At 46.6% G+C, this 22,686-nt stretch overlaps 1 protein-coding gene across 4 annotated transcripts in view; it reads right to left on the bottom strand.

Moving 5' to 3' along the window:
* Positions 1-22,686, bottom strand: part of LOC118512046 (potassium channel subfamily T member 2) — a 48,840-nt gene that overhangs the window by 17,435 nt on the left and 8,719 nt on the right. For 3 of the 4 annotated variants that reach the window (XM_036055875.1, XM_036055876.1, XM_036055878.1), the window contains exons 2-16: positions 13,751-13,830; positions 12,837-12,936; positions 10,553-10,751; positions 9,985-10,059; positions 9,533-9,616; positions 8,159-8,253; positions 6,702-6,885; positions 5,785-6,048; positions 5,200-5,378; positions 4,962-5,102; positions 4,100-4,249; positions 3,800-3,999; positions 2,623-2,850; positions 334-609; positions 80-233 (exon numbers count right to left, since the gene is read on the bottom strand). In XM_036055875.1, the coding sequence (XP_035911768.1) occupies positions 80-233; positions 334-609; positions 2,623-2,850; positions 3,800-3,999; positions 4,100-4,249; positions 4,962-5,102; positions 5,200-5,378; positions 5,785-6,048; positions 6,702-6,885; positions 8,159-8,253; positions 9,533-9,616; positions 9,985-10,059; positions 10,553-10,751; positions 12,837-12,936; positions 13,751-13,830 (2,409 nt within the window). The remainder of the gene's footprint in view (positions 1-79; positions 234-333; positions 610-2,622; positions 2,851-3,799; positions 4,000-4,099; positions 4,250-4,961; positions 5,103-5,199; positions 5,379-5,784; positions 6,049-6,701; positions 6,886-8,158; positions 8,254-9,532; positions 9,617-9,984; positions 10,060-10,552; positions 10,752-12,836; positions 12,937-13,750; positions 13,831-22,686) is intronic. The other variant, XM_036055877.1, reaches the window with a different exon arrangement.

Here is a 22,686-nt window from a genome sequence, read left to right as displayed (position 1 = left end):
TGCTCTCGTTCTACCTCTCCAGTGACACTCCCGTCACTAGCTAGAGCCGTTACATTGGTGGGTCGGGTGTAATACTTACGCAATCTTCTCCGACGGTGACCGCCAGGGCACGTCATCGTCGATCTCGTCGTCACTCTCGTTGTCCTCACCGTCGATACCGTCCTCGCCGGAGATGCTAAACGATGACGACGTGAACATGTCCGGCACGGGCAGAATCGAAGGTCTCCGGCTGCCTGCAGGGCGCGGGAAGGAGCGATACGAAGGGTTGAAGGGGTTAAATTACAATGATAAAGCCGGAAGTAGGGCATGAGCAGGACGTCGGGACATTCTTACCTCTTCGCTGGTTGAGGATGTCGGGACTGAGCAGATTTGGATTGTTGCCGCTAGGAATTTCGAGATGGTTGGCGGATGAGATGGTCGGAGGTCCTAACGTTGATTGGGTCGTCGTGGTCGTAGTTGTGGTGGTATGAGTGGTCCCCGCGAAGGGTGCTGCCGCACTCTCCTTGAGGTTGGACTTGGAGTCCGATATAGTGATGGCGCTGGTGAGGGCCGTCGTGCCCGCCGCCGGATTGCTTCCACCAGTGGTGACACTTTCCGTGTAGGTCGTTGCTGCAACGATAGTTGGGGCAGATGGTCGTTGAACGCTCTTATCGCTGGTCTGATAATAATATGAATGCATCCGAACTACCGGAGAACAACCGGATCGGGTGGTTGGATGGATGTTGTGGATGATTTTATTAAATAACGTTATGATCACTTGGACGATTTCCAACAGCTTGTGGGAGAGTAAATATATTCAGGGATATGTTTCACCAACACTTTTCTTGTAAAGTGTTTGATGCTGCCAAACTTCTAATTGGAGGTTAAAGGACGAGAGCAAACTGCTAATTAAGAAAACTGCTAATAGAATGCTTGATTCGTGTCGAAGTGAATCAATAAATAATATTCTACGCTCTTCCAACTCTACCTCAAACTGCGCACATCGTTACCGTTGCACTTAATTGTGTTTACTGCATTCAGAGTGTGAAAAGTTCATCGTAAATGTCATTTTTTACGTGTGCAAACTCATACATCTTTTTGATTCTGTGCTCAGTATTATGTTACTGGTGGAAATAATTGATTGTTGATTGAAATTAGCGAAAACACCAAATCGCTTCTGATGATAGCGAGAATGGCACAGTGAGCTGCTCTTAAATTTATGCAGAAGCGATAAGCCATTGATTGAAAATTGAATTGTTTGTCGGAATGAAGCGCCAAGCGAAAATAAAGAAATAATCCAACATGACAAGGAGCGCTGGAAAAGCGCACAATCAATGATAAACTTGGGATGAAGCATTGCGTGCGAATGAGAATTCAGCGGAACGAACACACATGCAAGATAACTGGCTGTTTTTGTTATTTCTTTGTTTTCGTCATGCGAAATGCATACGGGGCATGGTTGTGTGTAATTAACAGGTGCAGTTTTGCTGTAGTGCAGTGATGGTGTGCTGATTGGAAAGATAAACGGCAAAGGCAACGGTGATGAATGATTTTAATGTTTAAACATCAACAATCGAACGGCAATCAGTCGGTAATGATTGAACGCCCGGTGACACACATAAATAAATGCAACGTTTGGGAAAAAAAGTCCAGTCTCGATAAATATTAGTTTAATAATTCACATCTGTCAATCGGGTGGGTTGGATATGATGCTGGGTTAAAAGAGATGCTGAAACGGTGCCGGTTGTGCAGGATTAAATGAATATATTAGTGTGATGGTGAGTGGTTAACGATGGGAACGGACAAAAAGAGCTATTTTTAGCATAAAGCAATTAATATGCAATGTTGAAGCATTATGCGCCGTAAAATTTTAGTTTTAGGCAAATGATCATGATTTTATGAAAAATATTGACATAAAAATTAAGTAGAATAACAGTACTTTTGAAGCAGAAATCGCTGCTTGAATGGTAGAACTGTCGCCTAAAAGTATGCAATTTGCATTACATTATTCTCGTTCGTATCATTTTATGAGTATTAATATACATTTTGGTAGTCATAAAGAACAAAGAAGAGTTGAAAATTTCTCCAGTACAATCAAAGACACACACGCACACTAATTAAAACGGCATAAAACAGCAGAAGGATAGATTTACGAAAAGATCGTTGCGAAAACGCGAGGAAGAATGTCCAGTGCCGTTCCTCGAATAACGGAATACAATAAGTACGGATCAGTTTCGCTTATAAACATGCACAAAGTAAAGAAATAGTTGGATAGTTAGGATATAGTAAGAAGTTAATCAAAACATACGCATATATCTAGAGAGAGAGAGAGAGAGAGATAGCGAGCAAGAGAGGAAGAGCTAGAGAAGTTTCAATTCAAAAGCTACGTAGAGGAGATAAGAAGAGAGTAGAAGCCAACGCAACTGGGGTAGCATACAGGTTAAGAAAACGGGGTAGTTTAGTCAAGAAGGCATTCAAGGTTCTTGATAGTAGGGGAGTGTTGAACGGGAGTTAGGTACAGCGCAAAGGCGTTTGTTTGTTAGAGGCAATGGCTGCAGGCAAAGGTTTCGGCAAATGGGGTTTTCGAGGACCGGGATTACTTGAACGCAGTGTCCAAGGAACTTCGGGGAGGGGAACACTCACGCACGGCCAGTGTCGTAAAGTCGTGACCGTCCATCTTGCTAGTGGCCCGCGGTGAGCCGGGACTGTCGGAGTTGGCCGAATTGAGACTGGGACTATGCGGCACACGCACACAGACCGAAGGCACTGGGGCCATGGGCGGCACGGAGCCACCCCCGGCACCGATGGTGTTGTTGTTGATGTTGTGGTTGTTGTTGTTACTGTTGTTGTTGTTGTTGTTGTTTGCGGTTACTGGTAGGTCGAGACAATCAGAGGAAGAGTGACATTAAGAAAGAGGATTCCGTTCCGATAGGGTTGATGTTTGGAAAGCTGAGCTCGCTTTGAGCGTGGTTAGGGAGTTTTGGTGTTTTTCCCTTTTTCGTTTTTTTTGTTTAGGAAAGGATTGAAAGAAGGAGAGCAAGCAGGGCGCAAAGGATTCGTCTCAGGTGCGGAGATTTCCGTGAACGCTCGAGATAGTTCCCATGTTATCCTGTTGCAAACCAAAAACCAATAACAGAAGCCATACGAGAAAGCATAACCCGAGTAGGGAGAATCGAGTGCGTCATGACTTGGGAAGTTGTCTGGCTCGTCGTCGAGTACTCCTGCAAATGAACACACCGTCCTGGGACATCAACGGGCAATGAGATGGATGGATGCACGGTACGGAGGGAAAATACACTAAACATCATCAAGTCCATCGAGAAGGGGTTTCTGATTGGGGGAGCACTCAACACTCAAAGCTAGAGAGACAAGCGGGAGCCAGTCACACGCACACAAATACACACACAAGAAGAAAATCAAAACTAAACCAAAGGGAAATTAAAATTTCCGAAAATTAAACTCCCACTCGGGAACGAAAGTTGGATGCTCTTGATTGCCTGTTGGGGCGCACTCAGACGTTAGCAGGGATCGTGTAATACGAAAACGGAGGATAAGCGCACATGACATTACGGTATTGAACAACGGGAGTGAGAACGAACATAACGCAAAATGAAATCAAAATCGTCGCTTACAACGAAAAGGCAAATAAATCGAGCAGTATGAGTTCCATCTAAAGCCGTACGGGAGGAAACACGGGAGCGACAGTCAGACAGATAGAGAGATAGATGAAGGGGACAGGCAGAGAGAGAGAGAGATAGAGAGAGAGAGAGAAAGACGAGGCAAATGCCTCTAAGGAATCATTCCCTACGACACCACCTACCTTCTTTCGGAGGCTGATCGGGACTTTGGTTTTGGTTCTGGTTCACCACAAAGGCCGAGTTCTCCTCCTTGGTGATGCTCATGTAGTAGCAAGTGTCATCCTTCTTCATGATGTGACGCGGCCCGGGATTGAGCAGTATCGTGTCCTCGTAGAACTCGGGCAGCTCCGCGGGTCGCACTCCGACTAAGGCCACTCCGTATCTGTCAATGGGAACGGTACGTGGATAGATGGATGGATGGCCGGATGGATAGAGGATCATCCGCATGCCGTTTCTGGTCGTGCGTTCCCTCGGTTACTCACTTGCGATGCGAATGAAAGCTGGCGTAGGTGAAACTTTTTCCCTCGTATTCGCCGAAAAACCGGCTGTCCCCGAGCACGATGTGATAAATCTCGTTGCCAGAGCACTTGCCGTACAACCGGTGCCACTCTTCCGCCGACTGCTGGCCCTCCCTAAGGTGGAAGGAGAAAAGTGACGCAGAAGATGAGCATTTCCTCCGACGCAGGAAGTTCTAGCGTACGCGTACGGGAAGGGATTTACGTCGCATGACACACACAATTAATGTACGTAATGCACTGCAATTCAATTGCCTGCGTGGCGTAGTACCAGCAGCATTGGGTGGATTGAGCCATTTTTATTGTGTTCCTTGCGGTGGTATTACAAGAGTTGAGATATGGTTTACTTCGTCGTTAGGGGGGAAGTAATCAGGCAAAGTTACGTATGTCAGATCTGGGAAATATGTTATCTTTACAGTGGGAGCTTGTTGAAGTTTGAATTGCAGGAAACTTCATTACAGATAATAATCACAAGGAGATCCCGGTTTGCTACCATCGCTGGCAGTTCTGTGGCGGTTGGATGAGGGAAGATCTTGATTCCTAGTTTACTATGTCAACGGATTATTAAGAAAAAGACCATGATATAAGATGTTGCACCTTGCTCGCCCGGCAGTAAGCAATCCGCAAGCCGAAAAGTGCTTGTTTACGACTGCGAACAAGCTAACATCCGTAAGATGTTGTTCGTTACCGCTCAAACTGTACCAGTTGTTTGGGATTTGCATAAAAAAACATTGTGCCTGCCCTTTGAAGAAAGCTCGGCAGAATTTCGAGATCTCCACGGCTTTTGTTATCCCGGTCCGGACGCTGCAGCCAGTTGTGCCATACTTACTGTCCGCGTGACGTGTGCAGCAGCAGCGTGACGAGCGTGCTCGCCCCGGGGCATGTGCAGTTGTTAGCGAGCAGTGCATATTTGAACTCATCCTCGCAGACGACGTGCTCGGCAAACTTTACATGCAGCTTGTTCTCCGGTCTGCAAAACGGAAGAGAGGACAGAAAGTCGCGCGACAATGAACATATTTCGCACTCCAGCACCCATTTCGACCGGTGCTGAGGGCCGGGATACTTACCGGAAAATTTGTACATACTGCGGGATATTGGGTGCGAAATCTTTCACGGCCCAGGAGCGCAGAATGGCGTGTTCGTCCGCGGCCGTCTTGTCGGCGTAGCTGCGGGCCGCCAGAATGAAGCACGCCTCCGCCTCGGCCATGCGGGCCCGCGCCAGATCGCCATCTTTGAGACAGGAGCCCTGAAAGTGGGAAGGCACCGGTGCTTGAGAACACGAAACGGACGGGACAAGTTGGTTGCAGACAAAAAAGGGGTTGCTCTAAACTAATTGGACCATGTAATTGTCTGGGAACTGGAAATGGAAGAAAAAAGGATGCGTGCGTCCTTTTCCCTCGTATCGAGAGTAAATGGCGCATGGGGAGAAATATGAGTACACCTCATGAGTGGCGGGAGAGTGGAATGGGCAAAAATTAATAGAAACACGCGCAAATCGAGCACCGATTGCGCCAACGAGTCCCGGACTCTCGATGTGGAGCATTATCGTAATGGAGTAACGTGCGCCTCCCACCACCCGGTCGATCGCATTTAATTAGATGAGGAGTCACGTTTCGCGCCAGACGAACGGGACAATCACGCCCGTGGTGTACCTGGATGTAGATGACGCGCTGGGCCCAGATCGGCACCTGCAGGATCATTCGCATGGTGGTGTCGAGCTCCATCGGGCTGAGCAGCACGACGTAGTAGTCCTGCAGCAGCGGATGAGCGTAGAACTCGTTCAGGAAGTCCATGATGGTGTCGGCGTGCAGCGTGGTCGAGCAGACGACGACGTGCTTCTCACTTTGGGCCCGGTGTGAGGAGTAGCTGCCGCCCAGCTTCTGTCGCTCCATCCACGTGAACGCCAGCTGTTCAAACTGTTGGCAGTTGCAGGATGAAAAAAGGGGAACGCGAGAAACGGCACAGAAACGCATTAGCACCGAGAAGAGATGGTTCAGAAAATCATCTAATTAAGTTTCATTTGATTTGCCGGAATAATAATCGCTGCCACTGCCAGCAGCATGCCGAAAACGGTTGGAACTGTCATTCGATCCGGGAAACGGCAGCTGCTGGTGAACAGCTGACGCCAGGCCGCGTGTGTCAACAAATGGCGAGCGCAGGCAGAGAGCGCGAAAGCACTACATGTAAGCTTATTGATTTTCATCACTTCTCTCCGCTGCTTTTCCACGGTGAAAGCTTTTAGAATGTCATGGCACATTTCGTACCGTTTGGACGGAATAGCCGGTTCGGGCAGCACACGGAAGTGACAGTGTGAAACATTATTACTTTAATGGACGATGACTTCCGTGGAGGTGATTTTGCTGCATGCGAAACGCACTCGCATTGTACTTGTGAAGTCAATGGAATGGAAATTCGAGCATTCTAGGAAAGGAAAACAGTAAGTTGTTTTTTTTTTCGAAAAATTTGGAGAAACTTTCCGTAAGCTATTTTCGCACAAGATTCGAAGTGAGGGAAATTGCATACATGTAGGCGCTTTGCATGGCTACTGGTGCTGCGGCACCGTACTTACTTGCGTTGGAAGCACGATCAACGCCACACAGATCATGATGACCATGAAAAGCTGGGAGGGCCAGATGTCAGGCACAAAGTCACCATAGCCAACGGTCGAGAACGTTACCACCACGTAGTAGGTGCTCTGGAACAGATTGAGATGTCGATGGCCGGCCCGTTGAAAGTGCTGTATCCCGCAAACGCTGTGTGGGAAGGAAAGGAAATGCAAATCGGGCGTACCGTTGTACGGCGTAAGAAGCGTGTCTGAAAGTTCACGTTTTATTAAAACGATGGCTACAAATCTAGAACTACGGGAAGTGTCCGACATTTTCTAAAGCCTCGCAAGTTCTTGCGCCATTGTTCGACGGATCGGGAGACAGTAGGTAGTCGGAAGGCAGAACGCCTTCATGGGATGGAAATGGATTGTTTAAATTAAATTATTACACCAGAGACATTGAAGTGAAGCGCACGATACGTTAAGAGCCATCCATCCCCGTGTCCCGGGAAGGCTCGCGGAGTCTCGGGCGCACCGTGAAGCGTGAATACTAACGAGAACGACGTCGACGGCTGAACGGAAAAGCGGCGTACACATTAAGTAGCTTTATATATTTATGATACCATCTATCCAACCGTACAGTTAGTGACAGTGCAAAACAACAAAAAGAATGCTGGGCGGGAACGAGCAGGCAAGCCGGCCGACTCCAGCGAGCGGGAACGTACTGGAACATCGTCGTATTATTATTCACTCCACTCCATTCCACTGTCCTCCGGTGTCGGTGCGGGTGCGACGAACAACAATCTCGTCTCCTTTTGCGTGCCCGTTGTGTGCATCGGCTTGCCTCCACTATCACACAGGACGCGTCTCCTTACCCGACCCGATCAGCCATTAGCATAAATAGTGGAAATTTAAATAAAGTAACCAACCGAAGATAGAGGGAGAGGGTCCGGGTCCGCGAGGGTTGTGGTACAAAGAGCAGGGAAAATGGAAATGGAAACGAAATCGGAAAAACCTCCAGTTCGGTTTCGCTTTGCATTCTTGACCCCGAACTCCGGAACCGAGAGCCGACAGGAGACCGAGGACGCCCGGGAAGGACCGGGGTGAAAGATTTAAAAGCTTCGGTTGGAGGTTATGTTAGGAACCGATTCTGTCGCACATTAATTATTGATTTTCATCGCGTGCTTCCATTCCGGGAAGGTTTAGGTCGGGAATGGGGCAGGTCGAAGAGGTGGAAAATGGGACGGTTTAATAGTGAAGACATCAACGTGTTTTTTGTTACATGCAATAGCGGTGTAGGTTTTTGTTGGTGAGAAGCCATCATCATCATCATCAGGTGGTCGGTTTCCGAGTGTGCAACAGTGTGTTACGAAGAGGGGAAGAGTATGCGGGGATGTAAAGAGCGAGAAAGAGGGGAATACTTGAAGGTTTGGGAATGTCGGGAAATGCTAACCTAGTTAAAAGGGACAAAATTGGCTTACCTTGTGAACACTAGGCAGAGCAGAGTCGCCGACAGTATCGTCAGCTGTTGTGATAGCGCTGATTGTGACTTTTGCATTGCTCGATGGAGATCGTTCTGTTGGAGAAGGAGTGCAAGAGAGGGCGGTTATTAATGAGGACGACAAGAACCGGGATAGTTGAACCTGGAGCAAGCCCCAAAAACTTTCCCCTAATGGACGCCATATTGGACGCCTTCATATTGGACGTCATATTGGACGCTGTCAAGAGGCTATCATTACTCTCTTATGGGACTAGAAAGGGTTTTATGAGGTCCTCACAGTTACTGTGACCACAAAAGACTCGATGGTGTGAAGAAAGCTATGAATCCACAATCAAATGCATCTTATTGCCCTTTTCTGGAGATGTCAGCAGTAAACGCACAACCTCTGAAAGCAATATAACGACCCACGCGGGAAGCTTTCCAAAGGGCACTACTTTGATGGGCGCACTGGTGGGAACATAAATAAAGCTCTCACTTCGAGCTTTTGCCTCGGTGTGTGTGTGTGTGTGTGTGTGTGGTTTGATTAGGCAACGAATTGCAGAATTGCACCCGAACTAGCTTGGCTCATTATTATCATCGCCCCGTTTTTTGGCGCGTCCGATGGGTGGGCAAATGCGGACAGTACGCCAACCCGAAACAACCCTTCACCAAAATGGTGGTACTGATTGCGTATACTGCGATGACTGCAGTAGAATGCTTTTGTGTCCGATGTTTTCCCCTTACGTTACGTTACAAAGACCTACAGTGGGAGGAGTTAGCCCTAAAGCCAACGACGCTTAACGCCACGCCAGACGTCATTCCATGGTAGTTTTACCCCCCCGAGCGTATTCGCTGGCCACAGCAATCGCTTCGCCAGTTTGCTTTTTTCGTTGTTGGTTGGAATAATACACCCTCCAAAAGTCCCGGAGTCCTCCGGAGCCCGGAGGAGAATCGTCGAATGAGCTGGTCGTAAAAATTTGATATGATAATAAAATAAAAATGAATGAACCATAATCAAAACGGTGCTGGCGTAGCGTCAGGTCCCTTTATCATACACACATCCCTATGCAATGGTGGCAGAGGTGGAGGGGAGGGGGGAGGGCAAAGAGGGTCAGAAGTTGAGGAATAGGGGCACGGACAGGAAAGACAATGAGTATAAAAGGTTTTGGAGCAGCGTTCGTGATATTATCGCATCTTCATGTCGTGGAGTCGCATTTTGGTGAGCATGGGACCTAGGGACGATATGGCTGCCCTTTTGGTCGATGGGGATAAATGATTCGCCCCAAGAGAAAGGAAGATCAAACAGTGGAGATGGCGGGAAGGGGAGATGGGAGAGGGAAATGGTGATGAAAATGTTCCCGAGTCAAATACTTACAAACATGTTCTCGAGCGATCGCTTAGCGAGCCAGCAGTTCAGAAACACTGGAATGAATAAGTTCCTGAACGGGGGCCATAAAATCTGTTGCATGGGAAGGCACGCAGGAGTCACGGTGTTGGTGGTAGCGGCGAATGGGCAAAAACGAGAGAAGGAAAGAAGAAAAAAAGCCAGAGAAAACACACTTCATTAATTCTTAATTCTCAATTGAATCAGTGCGCTAGGCGCTGATGTCCTCGTAGTTGCAGTCGACACACGGGCCGGCAATTGGGTACTGTCGTCGCCCTTTTATGTCGTTGGCGACAAGAAGATACGCTTGACCGTGAGTACTTTTCGAGAGGATGAGGACCGGTGGACAAAGTCCTTCGGTTGGTCTTGGTTGCGTAGGCTCGGCTCAACTACTGCCGTTCGACCGGTGGTCGTCGGAGAAGTGACAGAGTCATTTGTCTTACCGTCACTGCGAATGGTATCGTTGTAACGAGCTCCAGAATAAAATGAAACGATAAAATTTGCTGCCAGATGTTGCCCTGCAACGAAAAAGACAAGAGTTCGTGGTAAGTGATGCGTGTGAAGCAAACCAAACATGAAGTATTACGGTGACCCCCCTTTGTTACACACCAGCAGACGACTCGACGCGAGTCAAATTTCAAAAGCTGAGTTCAATTCTTCAAGCACGACAAGGGTAAATGGAGTGTAAATAATTAAGAATGGATACAATCTTGCAATAACTTTGTTTTAATGCAATATTTTAGCGCAGCCTACTCACAGAAAATGTTAAATCGTTAACTTCTAGCTCCATGTAATGTGGATTGCATACTATGAAAAGCAGTCAGTTAATTCCGCCTAAATGTATGCAATATGCGTTTAATTTGCTTTTCTTCTACCTCCTTCTATTCTAGATGTTTGTTAATGCTGAAGAATCACAATCCAGACAGACCGAGTCGCCCCTCATTAAGGTAGGTTCCATCCCAGGTAGTTGCGGGACCGAAATAAGATATCCGACTGAAATCACGGCCTTACCTTATATCCGAGGTACGCCATCAGGAGCGCTTCTGTGAGCGAAATCAGCGCAAGCACCAACTGTACGGCCCACAGCTCGGTCGGCCGGTTTACCCACAGGATCGCGTCCCAATTGATGATGGGATCTTCCTGGAACGCTTCCTCGGTTCGCGTTGCCGACCACAGGAATTCCGTCTTGTTGCCCACCTTGCAACCGTAGCTGGAAAGAGAAGCCGGATACGGATACAGATTTTGGACAGTTTTGATAATTTTCGCAAAGAATGTGATGAAATGTGTGCAGAGAAGAAGCAAGACGTCGCGACACGAGTCTTGGTGGATATGGTCGAAAAAAGGTGTGATCCGTCGTAAATGTTGACGTTCGAGGTAAAGTTTGGTTGGAAATTCGTGCCTTCTTGATGTCATTTACGGATGTTCCCTTGGGAGCGTGATTTGCTTTTATGGCCGCTGGGACGCACGTATGGTGGCTGTTAAGAACGCTTCGTTCTTGGCGAAGCGAGAAATGCGTTGGGTCGCCGCGTTTGGGTTTCCAGTTTCAAAGTTCATGGAATATTCATGTACACATTAATTGAATTTGTTTCCATTCGGATTCGGGCTTCTTTCTTCTTCGGTGACGGGGACGATGCTGCTTTGTTGTACGCGATTAAGGCTGCGTCGTCTATCCGGCGGGGACCTTTTAATGTGTTTCCTGCCGGGAAGTTGGAGCGGTGCCAAAGATGACTTTAAAAGTGTATGACTTTATCGAAAAGGGAGCCTTTCTCTAGAAAGCTGTGCGCCAAGAATGGTCTTTCACTTCGCAGAGGTCGTCACGGGATGACCTTCGATGAAGCCAATGTTGCGGATCGACCCGAAGCACTGCGGTACGGCGCAGTGTGGTTTCAAGGTTAACACTCGAGAATTGATCCTGAACGCTCGGGAACGCTTCCGGCTCCCAACCACCCTTTCCACCAGGTGTGCCGTTGTTCGATTGTTTCCCGAATTCGGTCGGATAGACGGGGTCCATTTTCGTTCTTTGAACGAGTTGGTTGAAAAATTAATATTCTCCCCCAAACTGTCGGGGTCGAACAGTGCGACGGCAACACCGCCATCGATTCGAGTTGATATCGCTTTCGTTCACGCGCTCACATTCATCTGAAAATGCCATTAAATATTAACATTTTCCCGTGTGCTTGTGTTTGGTTCTGTTTCCTTTGCATGGCCGAGAAAAAAGGGCCAGCATTCCGACGCAGCCGCTGGCAAAACACGGTTCCATTCGGTTGAAGTAAAGTCAGATGGGAAAAAGTTTCCATTTTCTTTGTTACTGCTTTGCCGAGATCTTTCTCTCGCTCTCTTTTTCTCTCTCTTGGGGGGACAGCCGACCTGTTTATGATTGACAACGAGCTGTCCGATGTTCCTGGTGGAGTTGTGGGTTTGCATGTTCCGCGGGAGGCTTGGTTTCGAGCGAAAGGGCTATTTTGGTGTCTTTTTTTGGATTCGGTAGGGAAATATTTATGTAGTCGATTCAGATGATACAGTCAGGACCGGCAGAATATTTTTCCAAGCAACGAACTCTTGAAGTTAGTAATGTAAACTCGATTCGTACAATGTTATTAGTAATATGGTGAAGTGTCTCTCCCGAAGCGGACTTCATAACGAGTTAAATAAAACCACAATGCTGAACATAGCTGCAGCAAACCACTCACCAACACTCTCGTGTGAAGTGAGCAAGTGTAGGTGATGTTGATGAAAATGTAGCACCTTTTTTTATCCACTGTACGAACGTGGCCGCAGTGAGGATAGTTAGTGGGTATGAGGCTCCAAATAAATCCTCATCCTGCAGGAGCTTATTGCTAGCCATGGTTCGTTTCATAATTAGGTTAACTAGGACGTGTTTGGTGTAAGGGGCCGAAGGACAGTGAGCGAGGTATTCGAAAAAAGAAAACAAGGTCCCGATCCGCCTACCGGGGACTGGCTGCCACACAAATGCAAACGCCGCACGCTACACACCACCGAAGGCTCTGGCGATTGCCTACAACCGTTGACGATTATTAACACCGCCATCGACACGGAACATGAAAGTTTAAATTAATGGATTAAGTGGTTTTGTGTATGTTGATGGGTGGCCGTTTCAGGTCATTTGGAAGGTGACAGGGCTCCCGCCGGTTCATTCCACACGCCACTCGCCACACGCACCTTTTGGTTGACCGGGCCTGAAACGTGCTAGCCGCCGGGATGGTAGGACGAGGGCGACATTGATGAATACACAATTCGATATCGATTTTTATTGGCTCCGAGCGTAAGTACTTACCAGGTTGCAAACGTTGGATTCAGATCCGTAACTACCCGAAATATGTACAGTATGCAGGTTAACAACTTAAAGAATAAATTAGCGATACGTATCCTTAAACCTGTGCCGAGTGGAAGAAAGCAGGATAAAAATAACGAATGAATTCAGGTGTTCTTTTTTTTCTGTTGGTTTTTTGTGATTATTTTGGGCCTCGGACTCGTAAAATATCACATTCACTTCAAACTCCGGTCCCGAAAGAACAAAAAAATGGATGTTGGACAGAAAAAGGGTTAAAAATTTGATTCAATTAGTAGAAAATGGAAGTGCGAGTGGAGAGTTTCGATAAATTGGGTTATTTTTGTGCAGAGTTCCGGCCACACAGTGGGAAGGCAATCGATAACCGTGTGGTAGGGTTAAAGTAAGGGATAAGATCAATTTTTGGGAAGAAGTTGCAGGTGATGTATTACTTGTTTCTTCCTCCAAGCCCTCTTCATGGGTGAACCATTTAGGGAACATGCACTGCACTGATTAATCGAAGTCCGGTAGGTTTGGTCACGCGAGAGAGAAAGAGAATGAAACAGTGGAACGCGCTCTTTACTGTAGAGGATGGTGCTGTTTGCACTGGTGGTTCATTTTTCCCGCTGTGTGGTAATTGATTGTTACTTGGAAAAATTACCCAAAACACGGAAGGTTAAATTTGGGGATGAATTATTGAGGCACATCGAAATTGGTGCATTCATCGAGAGCGAACGGGAGAATTAGGGTAAATGATTCATATTTTACGAGTCGGGAGCGAAGAAGATGGTTGGAATTATTGCCGGGCGTTTTTGGAAGAATGGTAGGTAGAACGGAGCTTTTTTGAGCTTGATTGCTGGTGACGTGACCAGGATGCGGAAGGAAGTTTTCTAAGCGTTTAGAAGCGAGTGTTTACTTACTTGATCTTTGATTCTTTATAAAATATAGTTGCAGTCTTTCTTTGAATGTGTTTTCATTTACATAATATTCTACCCGTACTCTGGAAAGAGAAAGAGAGAGAGAAAGAGAGAGAGAGACGATGGAGAGACATTAATAATCATGTTTAGCATACTGGAGGAAGCTCGTGAGTCGCATCTTAAAACGATTTAGGTCGATGTTGCTGGAACAAACTTGTAAGAGCAGTGTCGCACGTGTCTGGCTCGTAATTTCAGCCGGTAGAGTTTGGAGTAAATTTAAGCTTAGACAAAATGAAGTAAAGCAAGAAAAAAACTCCGGCAACATTTTCCACTGCTCGTCCCGGTGAAGGTGAATCGGAAATTCACAATTCACAGTGGCTGATGCTAATGCTGTGTGGAATGTGTGAATCACTCAGCTGACTTTGGCTGACTACTTGAAGCGGAAAAGATGGATGTTATGGGTTATGGGATCTGTTTGTCTGGAAGGATCAGAACAAAGGATACTTTGGCGAGCAAGAGCAAGTTGTTGTGTGGTGTGTGCGCTCAAGGCGCCCAATCTGCCCCATTGCGGTGTTTCGAAGCGCTACGCTTAGTCGGAAGTTTGCAACCGCCCGATGGCGGGTTTTGTTCCGAAGAATATTTGTCCTGCTCGTAGATGAAGGATGTTGTTTAATAAACACGGAAACAGGAAACAATGAGACCGCTCCCCCCTGCCGCCTTCACCCCTCCTTTATCCCTCCGCAAGTCAAGCACATCAGTTTAAGGTTCGACATGTTTTGTTAGGTGGGTTTTGCTGTTATTGTTCCCCGAGTTTTTTTCCACTCCACCTAATACGAAAGTAATGGAATCGATCGCGGTCGCACCATCCTGAATTTCCACCGTGACGTCAGTTCGGTACGCCACAACGGGATGTTCAGCGTAAATCGGCGGTATCGAAAAGTTGGCCCCATGCAAGAGCTATATTTAATCGTTGGGACACGAAAATAAAACCATCGCCCCAGGCTATAAATAGAACTCGATACTGCGGAAAAGCATAACTGCGAGCCCAGAACCATCATCATCTTGTGGGTCATAGAATTCGTCATTCTTTCGCTCCGTCCCGTTCTAGGTGTGCTTCATTTCGGAGTGTGTTTTTGTGGGTTGTTGCTGGTGTTGTGCGCTTCGCGTTCGGTACGATTGTGTGCAGAAACCACACTTGGTCCACTCGGTTGATGACGTAGTTCTCACAATTTTACGCTTGGCTGGGAAAACTTTTAACAAAGAAGCTTACACTCGTCATCCGGGCAGATCATGCCGTGCTCAAGGGGGTGACAGTAAAACGATGCCACCGAACCGGTAAAACAATTCCGAAAGGTCACAGTCCTTTCACCGTGCGCGTCCCGTTGTTTACGGACCTTTGGCTCATCGGTAGCCGGGAGTTTGAATCTTGAACGAAGGGCGAACCATTTACTTTGGTCATCCGGCCACCGGGCAAAAGTTTTCCTTCCGGTGGACAGCCGGGGTGGAAAATTGCATGCAAACCACCCATATCGAACTGCTCGAGTGCATGCCGGTTCGGGTTTTGCTAATCCGGGACGGGCATCAAACCAAACAAACGCAGTAATCGAAGACCGTTGGGTGACCAAATCCCTTAAGCTGGCCATGCAAATTGTGTGTGGCCCACCCGTGATTGGTGTGTACTCTATGTGTGTGTGTGTGTGTGTGAGCGTCCATGTTTTTGCGGTCAATCAGCTGGCTTTGGCAGGCTTCCGCAAGCGTTTGCTGGTTAAGGGCAAATGTTCTGGGAATCGGGTGGCCAGGAAAGCACTTTGCTTTAGTAGGCTTTGTATGCGAAAAACGAGATGGCGGAAGGTAAAGGGCATTGCCACTCCATTTTCCGAGTTGCGAAATAAATGGATAAAATCAGTACATTCTCCCGAGGAATAAATCACATTCGGCAGAGCTTTTGTAATGGGTTGACAAGTAAGTTTCATCGGTTTTTTCGGGGGCTTTGGTGTAGTTTAGACTGCTTCGACAGATTGATTCAGAATTTGCTTCAGCTTGAACGCAGTCGCAACATGGTAAAGTGTCAAGTAAATCTACAAGTCATACCATTTTTCCCATCACCCAACCGTTCAAAATTTGCTAACCGACAGAGTGCAGACGAATAAATTCCATTGAAAATGGTAGTTCGATTTCGAGCAAGTTAAGGGGTTTTGCATGCGGGTCATCAATTTAAATTAAACCTCAGTCAGGATAGCGTCAGCAGCATGTTTCCGGTTTGCGAAGAATTGGAACCGTTTTATGCTGCATGCCGCATGGGGTATGAAATTAAATGCTGCTGCTACAAGGGAGAAATCTGAGGTAGTTCAAATGAATACGACGGAAATTGGTAGCTTGTTATCGATGTAAGGAAACCGATCGGTAGGTGGAAATGACTGTTTTTTTTCTGGCAAGATTCGATTCGAGTGCATGTGAATGAAAATTCTTCTTGGGAAAAGGCATGTTTCTGCTAGCGAGAAGGTACACTGTTCGGGGCACACGTGTTTATTTAAACCACCCAGCCACGATTTCAATCACATTTTAAAGCGTTCGGTCGGCGCCTGTTTGTTGCCCCAGATCGAAAGTTAATTGAGTTATAAATTGTAATTTAAAACAAACACAACACAAAACTTTGGCGGTGAATCGGTGTGAAAGTTGAAAGGCCGAAATGCGCTGCGCTACGATCAAGCGTAATGATCTTGCGAAAAACGGGTGCTCGATGAGAGCCGGAGCGAGGCCTTACCACTGGAAGGATCGTTTTCTACTCTCGCATTGTTGACTTGCACTTTGCCCCCGTCTGGGTATTAGTTAATTTGAAAAGTTTCATTTCCGTCGGCGTCATTCGAGCGGCAGCCGCCCGGTGGTACGCTCGGTAAAGTCAATGTTATTGGGCCAAACATTTCCTGCGAAATCCGGTAGCACTGCACATAGCGGAGAAGGTGAAGGTTCGTGTCTTGTGGCAAAAACAAATGGACACCGTCACTAATAAAGTGAGGCTCAAAGTGCTCGAGTAGGGTTTTGTGGAACCGAAATTAATCGTGGATGGTGTAGCTCATTAGCATCGGATTCGTTGTGCTACCAGATCCAGAATCCGTTAAGCTGGTACACCAATTAAAAATGAAGAATGATTGCGCCGGAGAAAAGCAAAACAGTTAAGAACGTAAAAAAGTGCTCGAGTGATGGAGACGCCTGGTTGTTTGTAACTTGCAGGAGGAAAACGTTAAGAAAAAAACATCCTTACCCACCACAAACAAGCGAATAAAAAACAGCTGCCGATGTGATTTGGGGTTTTTGCGATTCTTGTTGAGTTGCGCTTGCTAGAATTACTGCCGGCGAGAGAATGGTGCAAATTAGAACCCAAAATAAAATAAATACCACCCCACCGAACGAACGAACGAAGTGGGGCGCATTTTAATGATGGCTCCATTTGACGCTTTTGTTTTGCTTGCTTGTTGCTTGCCAACGCAAACGCACGGCCTGCACATTTTTCGTGAAAGAAGAGCGGCGGTTTTTTGCTTCCTTAGCAAGATAGCTTTCCGTTCAGTTCCAAGATTCGATTCGGAATCCGTCTCTTTTTCCGGCGAAGGTTAAGGGATTTGCATGCGCACGTGCGTGTGCGTTCGTGTACGCGCTCGGGAATAATTTGTAGCCCAGTCAGCCTAGTCGTCCGAGCCCGAGTTCGGCAATGGGATTTGCAAGATAATAAATTGGATAAATTATGATCAACATTATCGAGATAAGAGACTTTTCCCGGGTATTTGGGCGCGTCGGCGTCGTTGTCGTCGTGTTCGTTTGCCATTGATAGGGAAAATACGATTTTTCATCCACCAGCAACCATCGCGCCGTGTCAGCCGGGAATGGGAACGGTGTCTTAAGCGGGGGACACTGCAGTGAAACAGATTGTGGAAGACAAATGTGAGCTTCAAATGCTGTGTGCTCCATTTTTCTGTGCTGTGTGTTGTTGTCGTTCAGGTTTGTTTCTTCCTTCAACTTTAGCGTTGCAGTCGAGTGCTGTGACAGTGGCTTAGCTGCTAAATATACCTCCCAAAAAGGATGCGTTTGTGTGTGTGTGTGTGTGTGTGTGTGTGTGTGTGTGAGAGAGAGAGGGAGGCGATGTATTGCAGCACCATTCCTGCAAGCTCCTTGTGACAGATTCTAATCCGGAAAAACAGATTCGGTAGAATGATGGCACCGAGAGCGAATTGAATTTGAAAATTCATTTCTCGCAATCCAGTGACAGTGCAGTAGTCGAGCGATGTGGAAGAGCATTGCCGAGCAGTTGAGCGCTGCAGCAGCACTGCAACAGCAGGCACAATGGCGCATGCAGAAACCGGGGATGCATATTTTATCTGGCGGGAAGTACGGTCGAAAGGGTTCTCGCTGATGGCATGACAACGGGCTGGCAGATGTAGGTTGAGACGACCGGGCATTATGGATGAATCGAATCGAGCTGCATAATGCAACGCTGCTGACCGTGGTAGCTGGTGGTTGGCCGTTGCCAATGATTTCACCCGATAATCGTATCACTTTTCATTGTTTTTCATCCGCACGGGGAACTGCCTCCATTCGGACGGTTGTTCTGTGCTGCATTTTTGGCGTTTCTCTCTGTTCTGGCTGTATAATTTGGCCGTTCACCTGATAAGACTAATTTGCTGCTGAAAGGATAAACTGTACACCCACTGGCTGGTTGCTGGCTGGCTGGTCGCTTGTTTGGTGCAACATTTTATTTTCCTTTTCAAGTTTCACTGCTTTTCGGCCCCAGCTCCCTTACTGTTGGGTTGCGAAGTTGTTAACATTGTTTGTCGCAGCTGTTTCCAGTAATAACGATCCGTTTTCGTTGCATTTCGAAGGTCACCAAGGATATGGGTGGGATGGTTGAGATGCACCGGGAAGATTGCAGTTGGCGAATAAACAATGTTTGAAAATTGTGAACGAACGAACAAACCCAACTAAGAAGGATCTCGGTGTCTTCGGAGCCTCACAAATGCCAACGTGGAAGCGAGCGAGTAGCGTTGGGAGAAGCTTTTTTTGGTTAGGTTATCAACTTTCAACACACAAAAACCGGCTTTTCTCAAACAGCAGCAGCGGCAGCAACATTCCATTTGTGGTTGGGAGAAAACTTTTGCCCAAAATAATGCTCCTCGGTACACAACAGAGGCTGGCCTTAGGGGCGAGTAAGGCGAGAAAAGAAAAGGCACAAGGAAAAACCTCAAGCTCGACACGATTATTAGAACGAGCAAGAGCAGAAGAGGCTTGAGCATCTCTCCGTTCCAGGGAAGGCGGCGAAAGAATAATGGGAAGAATCTGTGGCGTAGTAGGACGCTGTCTTGCTGTCAAACATTCACCAACCAAAGTCATTTTCAGCACTTTTGGTCACAACAATGGTCGGTGGATTCGTAGACGTGCGTTTATTGGTCAGCTACAAAGAGGAGAAGGTAAAAAGGGGCGGAGAAGAATTAGCAGATCGTTTCAGGACCAACGTTCACAACAGAATCGGTTGTGGACAGGTTTTTGGGCAATTTGGTGTGAAACGAGCTTTAGAGTTTGTTGCTTGCTTTTGTGGCCTTCACGCACTGAGAGGGAAGCGTGTTTTTTATGTCGTTTTTAAAGTGTCAATCGAGCTGTTGGTCTTCTCAGCAAGCGCTCGGTAATTTCGTAGCATTTGGGGATTTTTCTTTAATTACACCAACAATAAAGGCAAGGCAAGGTTTTGGCCATTGTCTGACTGTGTTACAAGGGACAGACAGATGGCAATGATTTATATTTGGGTTCTTCAACTGTTTGCCACCAATTTTAAAGTGTTTGCTGCTAGAAAAAATGAAATTCTGGAGGTATGGAATTCTATGCTGGTCTGAAGCAATGACTGAAATGTATTTTTAGATTACAGCTGCCACAATGTAAGAGCTGGTGAATTGGCAATTCAAAATGCTTGAAGTCCTGCCGCCAGATTCTTCACCTTCAAGGACACTTTAAGCCTTTAAATCTTGTTGTGTTTGCGGTAATGTGACTAATCATGATCTTTCGGCCAAGATGCTTTCCGTTGTTGCGTGAACGATAAATTCTATTAGTTACAGTAATGAAACGCAATCACTTCTGAAGCAAAAGACTTCAGCGAGCGAACCTCACCCACGTAAACAAAGGGTTAAATTGTTTGTAGAGCTGTTTCGAGCTTTCCAAGACCCACGAAGGAGAGATTATCTGATGGCTCCGAGTTGTTGCTACCAGCCGGCAGACGAAGAAACGATAAATTCACTCGATGGCACCATTTTCAGCACCATAAGGCACCGTTCGTTTGTGCAACAAATCAAAGACGCCGTCTGCCCGGCAATACTTGCCCAAGCACTTAGCCACGACCGAACCCGGTGCACGTGCAAGGTTCAGCGGGCACTTCAAATTTCACGCTCATCCAAGCTCATTTTTCATCATTCATTTGCGGTAAATTGAGCCCTCGCCAAAACTGGCCCAATCCCCAGCCCCGCCACCGGCTAGCGCGCGCTTCCCGCTGCCCGGCCGCTTTGGGAAACTTAATTACAAATTTGCATTTCCGTGAGCTTGCTTCTCCTTTGCTGACCCGGCTCAATCTTTACGGCCCAAACAACACACTCGCCGTCGGGGGATCGCAGTGCGGGTGACACTCGTAACAGCGGAAAAGTGGGATCTTCTTCCCGGGAAAAGACTCCGGGCCGACGGAGGACTGGCACTGGTGTGGGATGAATGTTTTTCACCTGAGAATAATATTTGCAAAGCATCGTGCAGATGAAAGCTTGGACAGGGTCGGATTACACCGGAATAATAAGAGTAATTTGTTTTGGGTCGGAGCATGTAAATTGGCATTTCGGAATGTTGTTGCTTCTTCGCAGTTGGCGCCATTTCCGAGTATCTGGCCTGGGCAAATCACTTCATCGGAGGTAATGAATGGCGTAATTAAAGTGTAACGCAAACGCATTCCATTAAGGACGAACACGGTGTGCCCGTGTGACTTGTGCGTTGTCAGTTTAATATCCGTAAAATATGGGACTTCACTGGTTCGCTCGCTTTCACTCACTCTCCAGCGTCTCTGGCGGATGGATAACTCTTTCGCCCGTGCTGACAACGCATAAATGTAATTGTTGCTTAAAATGTTGGTGTACCAAACACAAAACAGAAGCAGAAAGGGAGCTATTTGACTGAGACTTACTGAGGCATATCAGTTTGGCAAGGAGGCAAACAAATCATTACTCGTGGAGCAGAAGTTGAAGGATAATGTAATGATAGCGGAATAAAACGATAATGATATAGATTTTGTTGTAATGCGAATATTCCTCCTAACAAGAGATTTTGTTTTGGGTGAGAATTCTTGCAATAGAGATGTTATTGGCTTACTTCAAGGCAATCAAGATTGACCTCACGACATTGCGTGGTGGGTACTAGATTTCGTGGTGGTTTCCGTTATTGAAATGTATATATTCCGATATGGATCAGTATTCCTATCAGTTCATTGCTACTGTTAGATGTGGAAAATATCATTTGTAAGTTGTTTAAAAGTGATCGTTCATCCTTTGAAAACAAATCTTTCAAAAATCAGTACATTTCAGCAAAGGTATAGCACCTTTGGGTTATTTTGGTATAGCACCAAAATTGCATACGTTTGGGCGTAGAAGTGTATTTTTCATTTGAACCGCCTGATGGTATGCAATTAGCGGTGTTGGCTACCTAACTAGGACAATATTTTTGAAATCGTACCTTATTATGGTTGTTGATTTGAAATTCAATTCCACAAACATTTGCAAAATGATGCAAAATGATGCTATGAATATAATTTTCAATTGAAATATTCTCCTACATGAAACCATGCGCGTCAAAAGACAGGCCCACACATCATACTGGGAAGCATTTTAGAATCGTACGCAGATGGAAACAAGACAGCACAAAAAAGGGAAAGAAAACCAACAAGATTACGTTGTACCTACATGAGGCCGGTTCTGCGAAACACGATTTGAAATGAATTGAGCCCTAAATGAAATGTCCTTACCCTAACGATGATGGGCCAATCTTCAAAGATGCTAATCTTCTGGATCGCCAGGATCATCTCTCTGTTTGGCTCTCGGTTCATTGCATTTACCCGTGACATCAAGTGTGGGTATGTGCCACTGTGAACGATTACTTGTAAAAGCGGGCCTCATACGTCGAGGAACGGATGTATCCCCATACGAACAGGCAGCATTAAGCGATTAAGCGACTTGAAAAGGGCTTCCCCGGTAGAGAGGATAATGTTGCAACGAGAAACCTGTACGTGTACGTACCATCGAAAGTCGTAGCAAAGAACGTTAGCATTTATGTTAATTTTATGAATGTCAGTGTGTGTGTGTGTGAGAGTCCACGTGTCTCCCGAAGATAGTTTGTGATGTGTTTTTCCCGGAAGTAGGGCACAGGATAGTTCGGTTCGCTAGTGTCACACGGAAAAAAGAGTAGAAAATCTCACCTGACACGGATGGGGAAAACCCTTTCACACCAGCAATCCGTGTGTTGTATTGATTTTCAAGGGTTATGTTTTCGTACCATTCTCTAAAGGGAGCTCAAGTACTCTTTAAGCGTGCAAGTGGCCCGTTTCGCTTCGAGAAGGAAACAGCATTGAAATTGAAAATAATTTGCCAAGCACATTTTTCGTGTGGTACGATGCTTTCGGTGAAGAGGGTTAAAATTGATAAAAAAAACAGCAGCAAAAACTGGCTGGATGAGGTAATATTTTACGTATCCTAATCTAGAGTACGAACCGACAGCCGACAAAGCCCAAGGTAAATCCTCTGGGAAAGGCGCGCGCGCTCGCGACAAAATATGCTTCTCGGAAAGGTTTTCCGAAAGATCCCGTTTAGCCAGCTCCTTTAGGGGACATGTGGAACTTTCTTTCCTCACCCTTGCTTTGCCGGCCTTTCCCCATG

This window comes from Anopheles stephensi, chromosome 3 (assembly GCF_013141755.1).
Source record: "Anopheles stephensi strain Indian chromosome 3, UCI_ANSTEP_V1.0, whole genome shotgun sequence".
NCBI lineage: Eukaryota > Metazoa > Arthropoda > Insecta > Diptera > Culicidae > Anopheles > Anopheles stephensi.
This window is presented reverse-complemented; position numbering and strand designations above follow the sequence as displayed.